The following is a 13,145-nucleotide window of genomic DNA, read 5'->3' on the forward strand; positions in this document are numbered from 1 at the left end:
CTTAACTTATTCCTGCTCGTTTAACATCTAATCAAGAACAAATACCCTATGGTGAGCAGAAAGTTTGTTGGCGCACACTGCTAATACTTAAAACACCAGGGTTTAACATACACAGGAACAGACACAAAAATATACTCAATGGTGGAGAAATAGTCAAAGTAAATCTTCCCACAATGAAAGACTGCACACATCTGACCTTAACAATGACACACAACTGTCACCCAAGATTGACACGAGTATGAAACAGTAGCTGGACATGACGCTATACCCAGTCACACAATACCGGTTCCACCAAACTATGACCACTCCGTACGATACTGTGGGTGCATCTCCAAGTACATCATAGATGAAACCTAGCTAATCTATGTTTAGTAACTAAAATAACCTTGTGTCTGCTTTAGTAAGACGTTTTGCATACTTTATTCATTTAACATTTGTTTGTAGGTAAGATGTCATCAGACAGCAACTATCCTGCAGTATCAGTTTTTGCAGAGAAGATCGAATACCATTTTAATGACACTTTGTGTAAATATACTGTGGGTTTAAAGGGGATGAAAGTTGGTATTTGCTCATCCTACTACTTGGGTCAATTGACACAAGACGTTGAGAGCAGGGGACAGGGATGCAGGACAAACAAGCAAACACATGCACTCTGCGAGAGATGAAAGGGGGGAAAATGTCCTCTTAAGTAGGCAATAGAAGGACACAATTCATCCAATCAGAACACTTGACACTGAAACGCTCCTGGGAGGAAAAAACTGAAGAATAGAGAGGAAAGCCATTGACTCAGGAGCAGAGACTGGAGACCAATATCAAAAGCACTCAAACATGAGTACTGGAGAAACTCAAAGCCCATTACAAGTGTAGGTCATTTAGCGGAAACAACAGGACAAAAACAAAAGTCCAATTAAGATGAAACAGTTGGGTAAGTCCAACAACAAACTCAGATGATGAGAAGTTAGGGCAAGTGAGATCACAACTTTCCAATGAAATTCTATTTAAATGAAAATACAAGGAGGGCAAAAGCAAATCATTCACTAATCCATGCATCAACAACTGGATTCCATTCTGAAAGGTACTCTGTGTTACATGCACAGTCACTCACCAGTGTACAGCAGCATATACCATTAGAATCACATACACAACCATTCTGCAAGGACCACAATGTCCACTATGCTCCCAGGTTATTACGAAATCCATGATGAGGAATGCTGCTTTATTTGTTCAGCACACTAAATTCAGATGGTCACTTGTTTAAACCACACTAACTCAAACCATGTGTTAATCTGAATCAGAATAATCCGTGCATCATTTCACAAGGCAAGATACAATCAACGCCATGTTGTGTGGGTGGAGATGTTTCAATATTACTTGTGCGTGATCACACTATACTGGAGATGTTATGGTCACTCTATACTTCTATTATAGTAGGCATTACAATAATACATTTTGATATACTGAACTACACAACAATGAAAGTTCATTATTGAGTCCTGAGCATCAATATCTTAGATCACACCCCAGATCAAGCGTGCAACTGAAGAATGCACATCATGTTTGCAATTAGAATGGCTTATCACAAGACTAAACAAGCAACATTGTAGTATCCTATGCATCACTACACCATAATACTTGCTGATTCACACATGTACTGCTATTATGCACACTAAGTGCTAAAGTGCCTCAAACCCTTCCTTGCTGCAACACGTGAGCTGAAATGCCCATCCAGTCTTTGTCACCTAGTCAAATATGCATCAACTCAAGTGGTATGTAACCACACAAATCAAATTCTATGGGCACTCAATTCAGGCACAGCATATGTTTATTTTATTTCATTTAAGCTGTTCAGATCTCTATAATGATTTGGAGTTCTTGTTTTAATATTTTGTTCATTCATGTTGGTGCAGGACAAACATACATGGGGGTATTTACATATTATGGCCTAAGGAAATAGTCCTCATGCATTGTAAAAGACATACTGATTAGCTTAGAGCATGCAGTCCCCTGTGCATCATATTGCGATCTAACATAGCAGGGAATCAGAAAAGGGGAAGTGGGACAAGAGAACGTTAGAAGGGGATGTAACGTGTGTTGAGCGTGCATATCTCTTTACTCACGTTGAGGTGCGAATTTGTCACGGTTACAGTAGCCTGCAGTCCCAAAGAGATGTTGGGCAATGAGGGGGATGTATACAGGCCCAGCTGGCTGGATGACCCATCCAAGTTTAATGATCTGTGTTGTGGGTGCATCTGCTACAGAGGGGAAAAGGAAGGGGGAGAAAGAGACAAGGTAAAACACTCAGCATCACAACGTTGTGCCCTCCAGACACAAAGTAATCCACTTTCTACAACTGAAAAGACAATGCCAGCCGGCCACTTAACTCATTATGTATTATCTGTAGTGTCTATGGAAACAAAATGAATTTTGTTCCTGTTGCTAGTGGCTTCATGAGCTGGATGGTGTGAACTTGGCCAGTGTGACATTAGAGAGCTAATTCTGTGGTGGAGCACACAAGAGAGCAAAGCATGCCAAGTTTACAGTGATGTCAATGAAAGCAATCTCAAAGGAGAATGGCATTACTTTTCAACTGTCATCCATGCACAAGAAAGCAGAGGGTGCTGCATTCCTTGTGTAACATACATATGGTCCGAGCAATTACAAAGATCTGAAAATGGGGAAGGACAATGCACGCACCCATGAAGCTTATTATCAATCCCCGTCCACTCATAATATTATCAAATCGCTGACCGGGCACATAGGAGGTCATTTTGACCTCGGTGGTCTTTTGACAAGACCGCCGTAAGACCGCAGTGCTGAAGACCGCCAGTGGTGGCGGTTTTCCACTCTGCGTATTATGACTGCTGGCAGCCCTCCATCCTTTTCTGGACGGAGAGCCGCCAGCAGCCATACTGGCGGGCGGCGGGGAAGTGGAGGTTGCTCCACCTCCATGTCAACAGAACACCGCCCACCGAATCACGTTCTGTGATTCGGCGTGGCGGTGTTCTGTTGACGGTGTGGTGGCGGCAGAGCAGCCCCCATGGATCCCGTCCCCTCCCGGAGGATCAACAGACCAGGTAAGTTGATCGTCCGTTAGGGGAGGGGGGCGGGTGGTGTTGTGTGTTGTGTGCATGCATGGGGGTGTGCGTGTGTGTATGTAGAGGGGGGCGTGTGAGTGCGTGTATGCATGCGGGGTGTTGTGTGTATGGAAATGAGTGCATGTCTGTCTGTCTGTATGTATGTATGTCTGTATGCGTGTATGTCTGAATGTGGGTGTGTGCATATGACTGTGTGTGTGGCTGTTGGCATGTATGTTGGTGTGTGTGCGGGTATGTGTGTTGGTGGTGCCTGCATGCGTGTCGGGTGTGAATGTGTAATGTAATGTTGGGGGTAGGGGTGGGGAGGGGGGCCCTGCCACCTTTGGGGGTGGCAGGGGTGGTGGGGGGTGTAGGGGAAGGACTCTGGATGGGGGTCGGGGAGACCCCTATCAGTGCCAGGGAAGGAATTCCCTGGCACTGATAGTGCTCACCGCCATGGATTTCATGGCGGTTCCAAACCCCATGAAATCCATGGCGGTCAGCCGGGTCATGATACCGCCGGCAGTATTGTGATGACTGCCGGGCTGGAGACCCAGGTCTCCAGCCCAGCGGTCGTCTCCGCCCTGGCGGTCGGATCGGAGAAGTGGCGGATGACCATGGCAGTAACCGCCATGGTCATAATTCCAAAACTTTTACCGCCAGCCTGTTGGCGGTAAGACCGCCGCTTCTCTGCCGACCGCCAGGGTTGTAATGAGGGCCCTAGTATTATGAGTGATGCTGGTTCCGTCTCCATTAAAACAAATGCAGACCTTAACAGTTGTAAAAAAGAAAACAAAAACAAAAAATAAGAGTGGAAACGTAGGCCTGTCTCAATCACATTTTGCACAATTCTGAACCTTGTGAAAGTAACCATGTTTCATTACTTTCTGAACAATCCTAAAGCTTCACTAAAATCTCTTTACTGGTTATCCAGAGTGACATCTGTTTTGTACTCCTAAGGGACCAAGGGTACTTCATTCTAACACCTTACAAACAGTGCATGAGAAGTATTCTCATTCTAAATGTCTTAAAAACCTGGCTTTTTAGAATGGCGTGCAATTATCAGACCAAGCTGTGTGAATGAAACCTGTGTTGGGCACCTATTATCCATCAGGAATGTAGAATAAATCAATGGACCCCTTGATAAAGTTACTCAATGAATCATTTCAACAGGGCATGGTGCCTAAACCTCTTAAAATTTTTTAACTTAATTCCATTACTGAAGAAACAAGGGGATGATCCAATGGCATTGAAAAACTACCAACCAATTTTGTTGCTTCCATTTCCAGCGACATTACTAGATGCTCACTGTTGCCCAAGAATTATGTAGACATCTACAGAGCACAGCTTTTCTTCATCCCACTCAAGCAGGATTTAGACCTTTTCACAGCATTGAGTCGGTGATTACATCCATTGTGGATGAATTAAGAAGGAAGGAGGACCAAGGTAGGGATTTGCCTGGTTTTGTTAGAGTTGATTGTAGCTGTTGATACGGTCAATCATAAGTTTCTAATCAACTGGGTAACTGAGGCAGGGACGCGGGGCAATTCCTTAAACTGGATCAAATCCTTCTTAAAGAATCAAATGCAGTCAGCAAAATTAGGCAATTTCTCAGCTGAGGTGAGAGGACTGAAATGTGCAGTTCCTCAAGGCTCATCGCGGTCACCACACTTATTTAATCTGTACATTAAGCCACTGATAATGACAGTGACAGACGCAGACTGCAGTGTATGTAGATATGCAAGTGACACTCGGCTGCTTTTTCGTGTGGATAATACCCCATCGTCCTACTTAAAGTTTCAAAACATCATTAGGTTTATTGTCAGATGGGTGGTAACTAATCAGTTAAATGCAGACAACACTGAAATAGTCCTGCTGAAAAACAGAACAAGTATCTGGAACAATCTTTATTGACCAAGTGAACTTAGTCTGTCACCAACTCCAACCTCATCTGCAAGTGACTGATGGTAATCTCTTGTGATATCCACAGGTCGCGTCAGTAGTGTCTAAATGTTCATTTTTACTGAGCATGCTGAGAAAAACTGCACCTCTACTATGTGTCAAAACTAAGAAATTAATAGTGACAGCAGTAATTATGTTGAGATTTGATTACTTCAATTCTATGTATGCAGGACTTCCAAAGGTTGCCTGGTATAACTTCAAGGCATTCAAAATGACGCTGAAAGTCTGAATTTCTTCTCTGTTAACATACTCATGCCACATACTTATCGAGAAAATTGCATTTTCGCTCCCCCCATCTGCCACGCAGCCCCCTGTGGGTTGAACCTCTGTTGCCGCTTTTGCCGCCTGACTACTCGCTCCCTTTTTTCTGTACCCCTGCGCTTGGCTTCTGTGCCACTTCGTTTTTTTCATTCTGTGCCCCTGTGTTTTGCTTTCTGTACACCTGTGCTCTGTTGTCCCTCTCCCGCCGTCTTTTCCCACCGTTTTTTCCCCGGGTTTTCCCCTGGGTTTTTCCCTTGCTGCTGAGCCCCTGCTGCCCCGCCCCCTTCACTCCCAGTGGCCGCCCCGCTCCCACCTCCCAGCTGCTCCTCCCTCCCTCTGCCCTCATATGGAGGCAGCGAAGCCTAAGGCAAGCCCGTCTGCACCCATCCGTGCCTGGACCGCACCCAGCACCAGAACCCCTGGAACCCGCACCCCCCGACTGCACTGTGACGCAAGCACCCTCCACGCACTCAACACCAGACGAGACCACCCCTGCTACCGGGCCACCCCGAAACGCACCCAGGGGCCTTTCACCTGCCGGAACTGCAGATTCACCAGCATCCAACCCTCCACACCACCAGCCAGAGAACCCAACCACCTCCTCTGCATCCTCCTCAACACCCGCTCCGCTCGCAAGCACGCCATCGAACTTTGGGACCTCCTAGACTCCACTGCCCCCGACGTCGCCTTCCTGACGGAGACCTGGCTGAACGCCACCTCAGCACCAGACATCACCATAGCCATCCCACAGGGCTACAAGATCTCCCGCAGAGACCGCACCAACGGAGTGGGAGGAGGAATCGCCATCATCCACAAAGACTCCATCAAAATCTCAACGAACACCGATGACACCCTCACCACCGCCGAGCACATGCACTTCCAGATCCACACCGAACCCAACACCACCCTCAGAGGAACTCTCATCTACAGACCTCCCGGACCCTGCCCACAGTTCAGTGACACCATCGCCGACCTCATCAGCACCCACGCCCTCGCTTCCACGGACTACATCCTCCTCTGGGACCTGAACTTCCACCTCGAGAACAACAACAACGCCAACTTCACCGCCCTGATCGACAACCTCGCCAACCTCGGACTCAAACAGCTCGTAACGACACCCACTCACGCCGCTGGACACACGCTCGACCCCCATCTTCTCCGCAAGCCCCCACGTCTCCTTCAACCACACCACCGAACCACACTGGACCGACCACAGATGCGTCCACTTCACCTTCAGAAAAGCCACCACACACCACCACACCCAACAACTACCATGCCGCTGCTGGGGCAAGGTCACCAAGGACCAACTGACTACCGCCCTCGCCCTGAGACAACCCACCGACCCAGACACTGCCGCAACCAACCTCACACAGTGAATCAACGACTGCGCCAACACCCTCGCCCCTCTCAAGACCTTTACAACCAACCACACCAACAAGAAAGCCGCCTGGTTCACCCAGGACCTCCGGATCTCCAAGCACACCTGTCGGAAGCTGGAGAAGAAATGGCTCCACAACCGAACACCAGACAACCACACAGCCCTCAAGAGCGCCACCCGCAGACATCACCAACTCATCAGGACCGCCAAGAAGACCGCCTTCAAGGACCGCCTAGTCAACAACGCACACAACACCAAAGAGCTCTTCAGCATCGTGAAAGAACTCTCCAACCCCAGCTCCATCACCAACGACATCCCGCCATCTCAAGACCTGTGCGACTCCCTGGCCACCTTCTTCCACCGCAAGATCACCGACATCCACAACAGCTTCAACCCCGACCCCCGCGCACCCACCACCGAGTCCACCACCCCTGCGACTACCACTTGCACCAGTCGCCTGACCGTCTGGTCCAGCGTCAGCGACGAAGACACCATCAAAACCATGAACTCCATCCACTCCAGATCCCCATCGGACCCCTGCCCTCACCACGTCTTCAACAAAGCCAGCGCAGCCATCGCGCCCCACCTCCGGAAAACAATCAACCGTTCCTTCGAGACAGCAACCTTCCCAGAAAGCTGGAAGCACGCCGAGATCATCGCCCTTCTGAAGAAGCCCAAGGCGGACCTCAAGAACTTCCGTCCCATCTCCCTGCTCCCTTTCCCGGCAAAAGTGACCGAGAAGATTGTCAACAAACAGCTGACCCGCTACCTCGAAGTCAACAACATCCTGGACCCGTCCCAATCTGGTTTTCGCAGTAACCACAGCACCGAGACCGCCCTCATCGCCGCCACTGACGACATCCGGACCCTGATGGACAAAGGAGAAACAGCCGCCCTCATCCTTCTGGACCTATCAGCAGCCTTTGACACGGTCTGCCACCGCACCCTATCAGCACGCCTCCATGACGCAGGTATCCAAGAGAAGGCCCTGGCCTGGACCACATCCTTCCTCTCCGGCAGAACCCAGAGCGTCCGCCTCCCACCCTTCCGCTCCAAAACCACTGAGATCATCTGCGGCGTCCCACAGGGATCCTCCCTCAGCCCGACACTGTTCAATATCTACATGGCCCCCCTCGCCCACGTCGCACGACAACACAACCTCAACATCATCTCCTATGCCGACGACACCCAGCTGATCATATCCCTCACCGAAGATCCCCACACCGCCAAAGCTAACCTCCACCGAGGAATGAAGGCTGTAGCCGACTGGATGAAGGACAGCAGACTGAAGCTGAACTCAGACAAGACGGAGGTCCTCATTCTCGGACCCACCCCATCAGCCTGGGACGACTCTTGGTGGCCCACATCACTAGGCACAGCCCCGGAACCCAAGGACCACGCACGCAACCTGGGGGTCATCCTCGACTCCACTCTCTCCATGACCAGGCAAGTCAACGCCGTCTCCGCGTCCTGCTTCAACACCCTCCGTATGCTCCGCAGGATCTTCAAATGGATTCCCCTCAACACGAGAAAAAACGTTACCCAGGCCCTCATCACCAACAGACTCGACTACGGGAACGCCCTCTACTCAGGAACTACAAACAAGCTCCTGAGACGACTCCAATGCATCCAGAACACCTAGGCCTGACTCATCCTCGATGTTCCCCGCCGCAGCCACATCACACTCCACCTGAGAGGCCTGCACTGGCTCCCCGTCAACAAAAGGATCACCTTCAAGCTTCTGATCCACGCACACAAAGCACTGCACAAAACCGGACCCACCTACCTCAACAACCGACTCAGCTTCCACACCCCCACCCGAAGCCTCCGCTCAGCCAACCTCGCCCTCGCCACAGTCCCCCGCATCCGAAAAACCACCGCCGGCGGCAGATCCTTCTCCTACCTCGCCGCCAAGACCTGGAACACTCTCCCCACCATCCTACGACAGACCCAGGACCTGCTGGCCTTCAGAAGACTCCTCAAGACCTGGCTCTTCGACCAGTAGCACCCCCCCTCCTCAGCGCCTTGAGACCCTTGCGGGTATGTAGCGCGCTTTACAAATGCAGTGATCGATTGATTGATTGATTGTCATCCTATAAAGGGACATTCAGTTTAAGTAATGTTGCATGGTATTTGAACCCATGAACAGAACACCACCCAAATCTGTAGCCAAAAGAATTAAGAAATAGATACTTATACGAAATATGAGATCATGAAAGACAAATTGCCTGGTGGTTCCAAACTTCTGTAAAGATAAGATCAAGGGGTCAGAGTTTCTGACTTGTGGCTCCCAGTACTTGGAATGCCCTACCAGTTATAATAAGGAACGAAAAAGGACTATGGGACATTTCACAAATTGTTAGAAACTCAGCTTGTTAAAAACTCAGCTTTTTAAACAGGCCTATATGACAAACTAACTTTTGAATCTCTCGCAAGGAAGTATTGCTGTAAGCGCCAAGAAACTACTGGTGAACGTGCATTCTACAAAAACCAATAACATTATGTGCTCCCAACACAATGATAACAAAAAAAGGCTTAATGCTCTAAAATCTACTGGTCTAAAATCTACTGACGAAATGAAGGAAACATCACAGATGTTATTCTTTTCTGGAAAGGAAGATAATTGATCTGGCTCTCGTAGTTCAGGGTAGAGGTCATTGCAAATGTGGGATAGTTGTGCTCAAAAGGCTCTTCCTCCTCCGAAAGGATTCTTATGGAAATCTCTTGACTGCAGAAAATTCCAGTAGCTCACCTCAGAATACAGACCTGAACTGTAATTATAAAGCAACTTATTCAGAAAGGCGGGTCAGCACTGAAGCAAGATTAGTGCACGATACTCTGAGCTTGTAACAGTGACCTATCCTCAAGTCAGTGAAGTCTGACTCAAATTTAAGACATAGGATCTCTCATGGGAGCTTCAGTATCAGTAATGTAGCTGCATTGAAAAAGCATTTGAAGGTGATCAAAAAAGATTTCGGGGATCCCCAGACTAATATAATTGCAGCAGTCCAGGCCGGATAGTATCTTGGATCCTACAAAATATAACAACGATGGTATGATCCAACAGAGTATATAAAATTCTAATGGAAGTCTTTGGCCAATTTCGTTTTTTTTTTTTTTTTTTAAGGCGAGACAGAAAGATTGTCATTAATCAATAAAGCAGGATTCTTACCAACTGGGAAGATTGTGGACTATGACCCAGGGCATAAGTCCATAAATCAGTATCCCAGCATCCCTTGTTAAAACACACACAAATTTTGGTTTTACTGACATTTAATCTAAGGAAATTGCAGGGTACCAACTGTGTACTGCTTCTATGTAAGAGTTCAGGGTTTCAGTCCTGTACCACATGTGCTCGGGCCTTTTAGTGCACCAGGGTTTTTTCTTTTGACTACTCAGTTTTTGGATCTTTGATGTGGGTGTGTCTCACTACCTGAATCTCACTTGCGATAAATTTGTGGACTGTCATTTCAGATAAGGCTTCTGTGGCGCAAGTAGGGTAAAGGGCACTGGGCTGCTTATACAGGGAGTGCAGAATTATTAGGCAAGTAGTATTTTTGAGGATTAATTTTATTATTGAACAACAACCATGTTCTCAATGAACCCAAAAAACTCATTAATATCAAAGCTGAATATTTTTGGAAGTAGTTTTTAGTTTGTTTTTAGTTTTAGCTATGTTAGGGGGATATCTGTGTGTGCAGGTGACTATTACTGTGCATAATTATTAGGCAACTTAACAAAAAAAAATATATACCCATTTCAATTATTTATTATTACCAGTGAAACCAATATAACATCTCAACATTCACAAATATACATTACTGACATTCAAAAACAAAACAAAAACAAATCAGTGACCAATATAGCCACCTTTCTTTGCAAGGACACTCAAAAGCCTGCCATCCATGGATTCTGTCAGTGTTTTGATCTGTTCACCATCAACATTGCGTGCAGCAGCAACCACAGCCTCCCAGACACTGTTCAGAGAGGTGTACTGTTTTCCCTCCTTGTAAATCTCACATTTGATGATGGACCACAGGTTCTCAATGGGGTTCAGATCAGGTGAACAAGGAGGCCATGTCATTAGATTTCCTTCTTTTGTACCCTTTCTTGCCAGCCACGCTGTGGAGTACTTGGACGCGTGTGATGGAGCATTGTCCTGCATGAAAATCATGTTTTTCTTGAAGGATGCAGACTTCTTCCTGTACCACTGCTTGAAGAAGGTGTCTTCCAGGAACTGGCAGTAGGACTGGGAGTTGAGCTTGACTCCATCCTCAACCCGAAAAGGCCCCACAAGCTCATCTTTGATGATACCAGCCCAAACCAGTACTCCACCTCCACCTTGCTGGCGTCTGAGTCGGACTGGAGCTCTCTGCCCTTTACCAATCCAGCCACGGGCCCATCCATCTGGCCCATCAAGACTCACTCTCATTTCATCAGTCCATAAAACCTTAGAAAAATCAGTCTTGAGATATTTCTTGGCCCAGTCTTGACGTTTCAGCTTGTGTGTCTTGTTCAGTGGTGGTCGTCTTTCAGCCTTTCTTACCTTGGTCATGTCTCTGAGTATTGCACACCTTGTGCTTTTGGGCACTCCAGTGATGTTGCAGCTCTGAAATATGGCCAAACTGGTGGCAAGTGGCATCGTGGCAGCTGCACGCTTGACTTTTCCCAGTTCATGGGCAGTTATTTTGCGCCTTGGTTTTTCCACACGCTTCTTGCGACCCTGTTGACTATTTTGAATGAAACGCTTGATTGTTCGATGATCACGCTTCAGAAGCTTTGCAATTTTAAGAGTGCTTCATCCCTCTGCAAGATATCTCACTATTTTTGACTTTTCTGAGCCTGTCAAGTCCTTCTTTTGACCCATTTTGCCAAAGGAAAGGAAGTTGCCTAATAATTATGCACACCTGATATAGGGTGTTGATGTCATTAGACCACACCCCTTCTCATTACAGAGATGCACATCACGTAATATGCTTAATTGGTAGTAGGCTTTCGAGCCTATACAGCTTGGAGTAAGACAACATGCATTAAGAGGATGATGTGGTCAAAATACTCATTTGCCTAATAATTCTGCACTCCCTGTACATGAACATGTGTGCACAAGTGTGTGTGGGATGAACATGTGAGACTACCGTTGTGTACAGCCTGGTAACTGTGCACAGGTAGAAACTCACGTGCAACGTGAGAGGCATGGGTTCATACGTCAAGCAGTACTACGGTTACTTGAGGAGGCATCTAGCACACTGTGCATGTCTACAGGAGAAACACCTCACGGAGAGGTAACTTGCAAAACTGAGCAGGAGATGGCAGGGTGGAGTCTTTGGCACGAACTACTCGGGCTATGCCAGGGGAGTGCTGGTGTGGGTGTCCCCTGGTGTCTCGTTTACAGTCTCTTACACTGACTTGAGGGCCACTTTGTGGTTATGAGGGGCATGCTGGATGGGTTACAACTGTCACTGGTGGCGGTCTGTGCTCCGAACGCAGGACAGGCGGCATTCTTTCCAATCCTGACAACCACCCTGGTGGCCGTTCCGGCAACACCCACGCCCTGCTGTGGGACATTTAATGGGGTCATGGATCTCATGTTGGACAGGTCCACGCCCTCCCACTACCATGGGCACAATCAGGTGCAGTTCCCAAAAGTAACCAACATGGGTACTTAATATACAAGTAGGGGAGATAGTGAGGCTGCTACATCCAGATAATAGGGAATACTCCCATTATTCGGCAATACATGCACTACACTCCAGACTAGACATGGCATGGCATGGCATTTGGCTCACATGACTTGGCCCAGCAGTGCACACAGGTGGAATGCCTTGGATGCACCATTTTGGATCACAACCACTTGCTGCTATCACTCATGTGGTGGAGGCCTAGGCAGAAGATTCCCACTTGGCAATCGGCCACATCCGCCCTCAGCGACACAGGGTTCCCTGCACAGATAGATGAAGCCCTAGAGCAATACTTTCAGGAGAATGAGAGCTCCACCTCAGACACCCTGATGTGACGGGATGTGTTCAAGGTGGTTTTGAGAGGGGTGTCCTTGAAAACAAAGTAAGGTGTGTGAAAGGGCCTGGCTGCAGATGTGCTCACCACGGAAGACTGCATCGGGGCACTTGAGAAAGAATGTGACAGACCTTGACTGTCATATTGAGATGGTGTAATTACAATAGGAACATGAGGGACTGTTATGCAGGTTGTCGAATTTTGACTATACTAACTATCTTCAGCAACAACACAAGTTGGGAGACAAGGCTGGTCGATTGATGGCTTGGCTGGTCGGAATCTGCCTCCGGTCCGGGCGGGTGGTGAACTTGCAGCTTCACATCAATTAATTTGAAGAATACTATAAAGGGTTATATGAGGAAACCTCGGGCGTGACAGTGGACACGGTCTCTGCATATCTGACAAAGATGTGAATCTCTACAACCGGTCTCTGTATTGGACGACCTATTAACCATAAA

General features: G+C 47.7%; 1 protein-coding gene across 9 annotated transcripts in view; it reads right to left on the reverse strand.

Annotated features, from left to right (window-relative positions):
- Nucleotides 1-13,145, reverse strand: part of HDAC5 (histone deacetylase 5) — a 962,367-nt gene that overhangs the window by 372,641 nt on the left and 576,581 nt on the right. For 6 of the 9 annotated variants that reach the window (XM_069237853.1, XM_069237857.1, XM_069237855.1 and 3 more), the window contains one exon: nt 2,118-2,252. The exons of 1 other annotated variant lie outside the window; for it this stretch is intronic. In XM_069237853.1, coding sequence (XP_069093954.1) covers nt 2,118-2,252 — 135 coding nt within the window. The remainder of the gene's footprint in view (nt 1-2,117; nt 2,253-13,145) is intronic. 2 more of the 9 variants (XM_069237852.1, XM_069237859.1) reach the window with 1 other exon arrangement.

This window comes from Pleurodeles waltl, chromosome 6 (genome assembly GCF_031143425.1).
Source record: "Pleurodeles waltl isolate 20211129_DDA chromosome 6, aPleWal1.hap1.20221129, whole genome shotgun sequence".
In the NCBI taxonomy this organism is placed as follows: Eukaryota; Metazoa; Chordata; class Amphibia; order Caudata; family Salamandridae; genus Pleurodeles; species Pleurodeles waltl.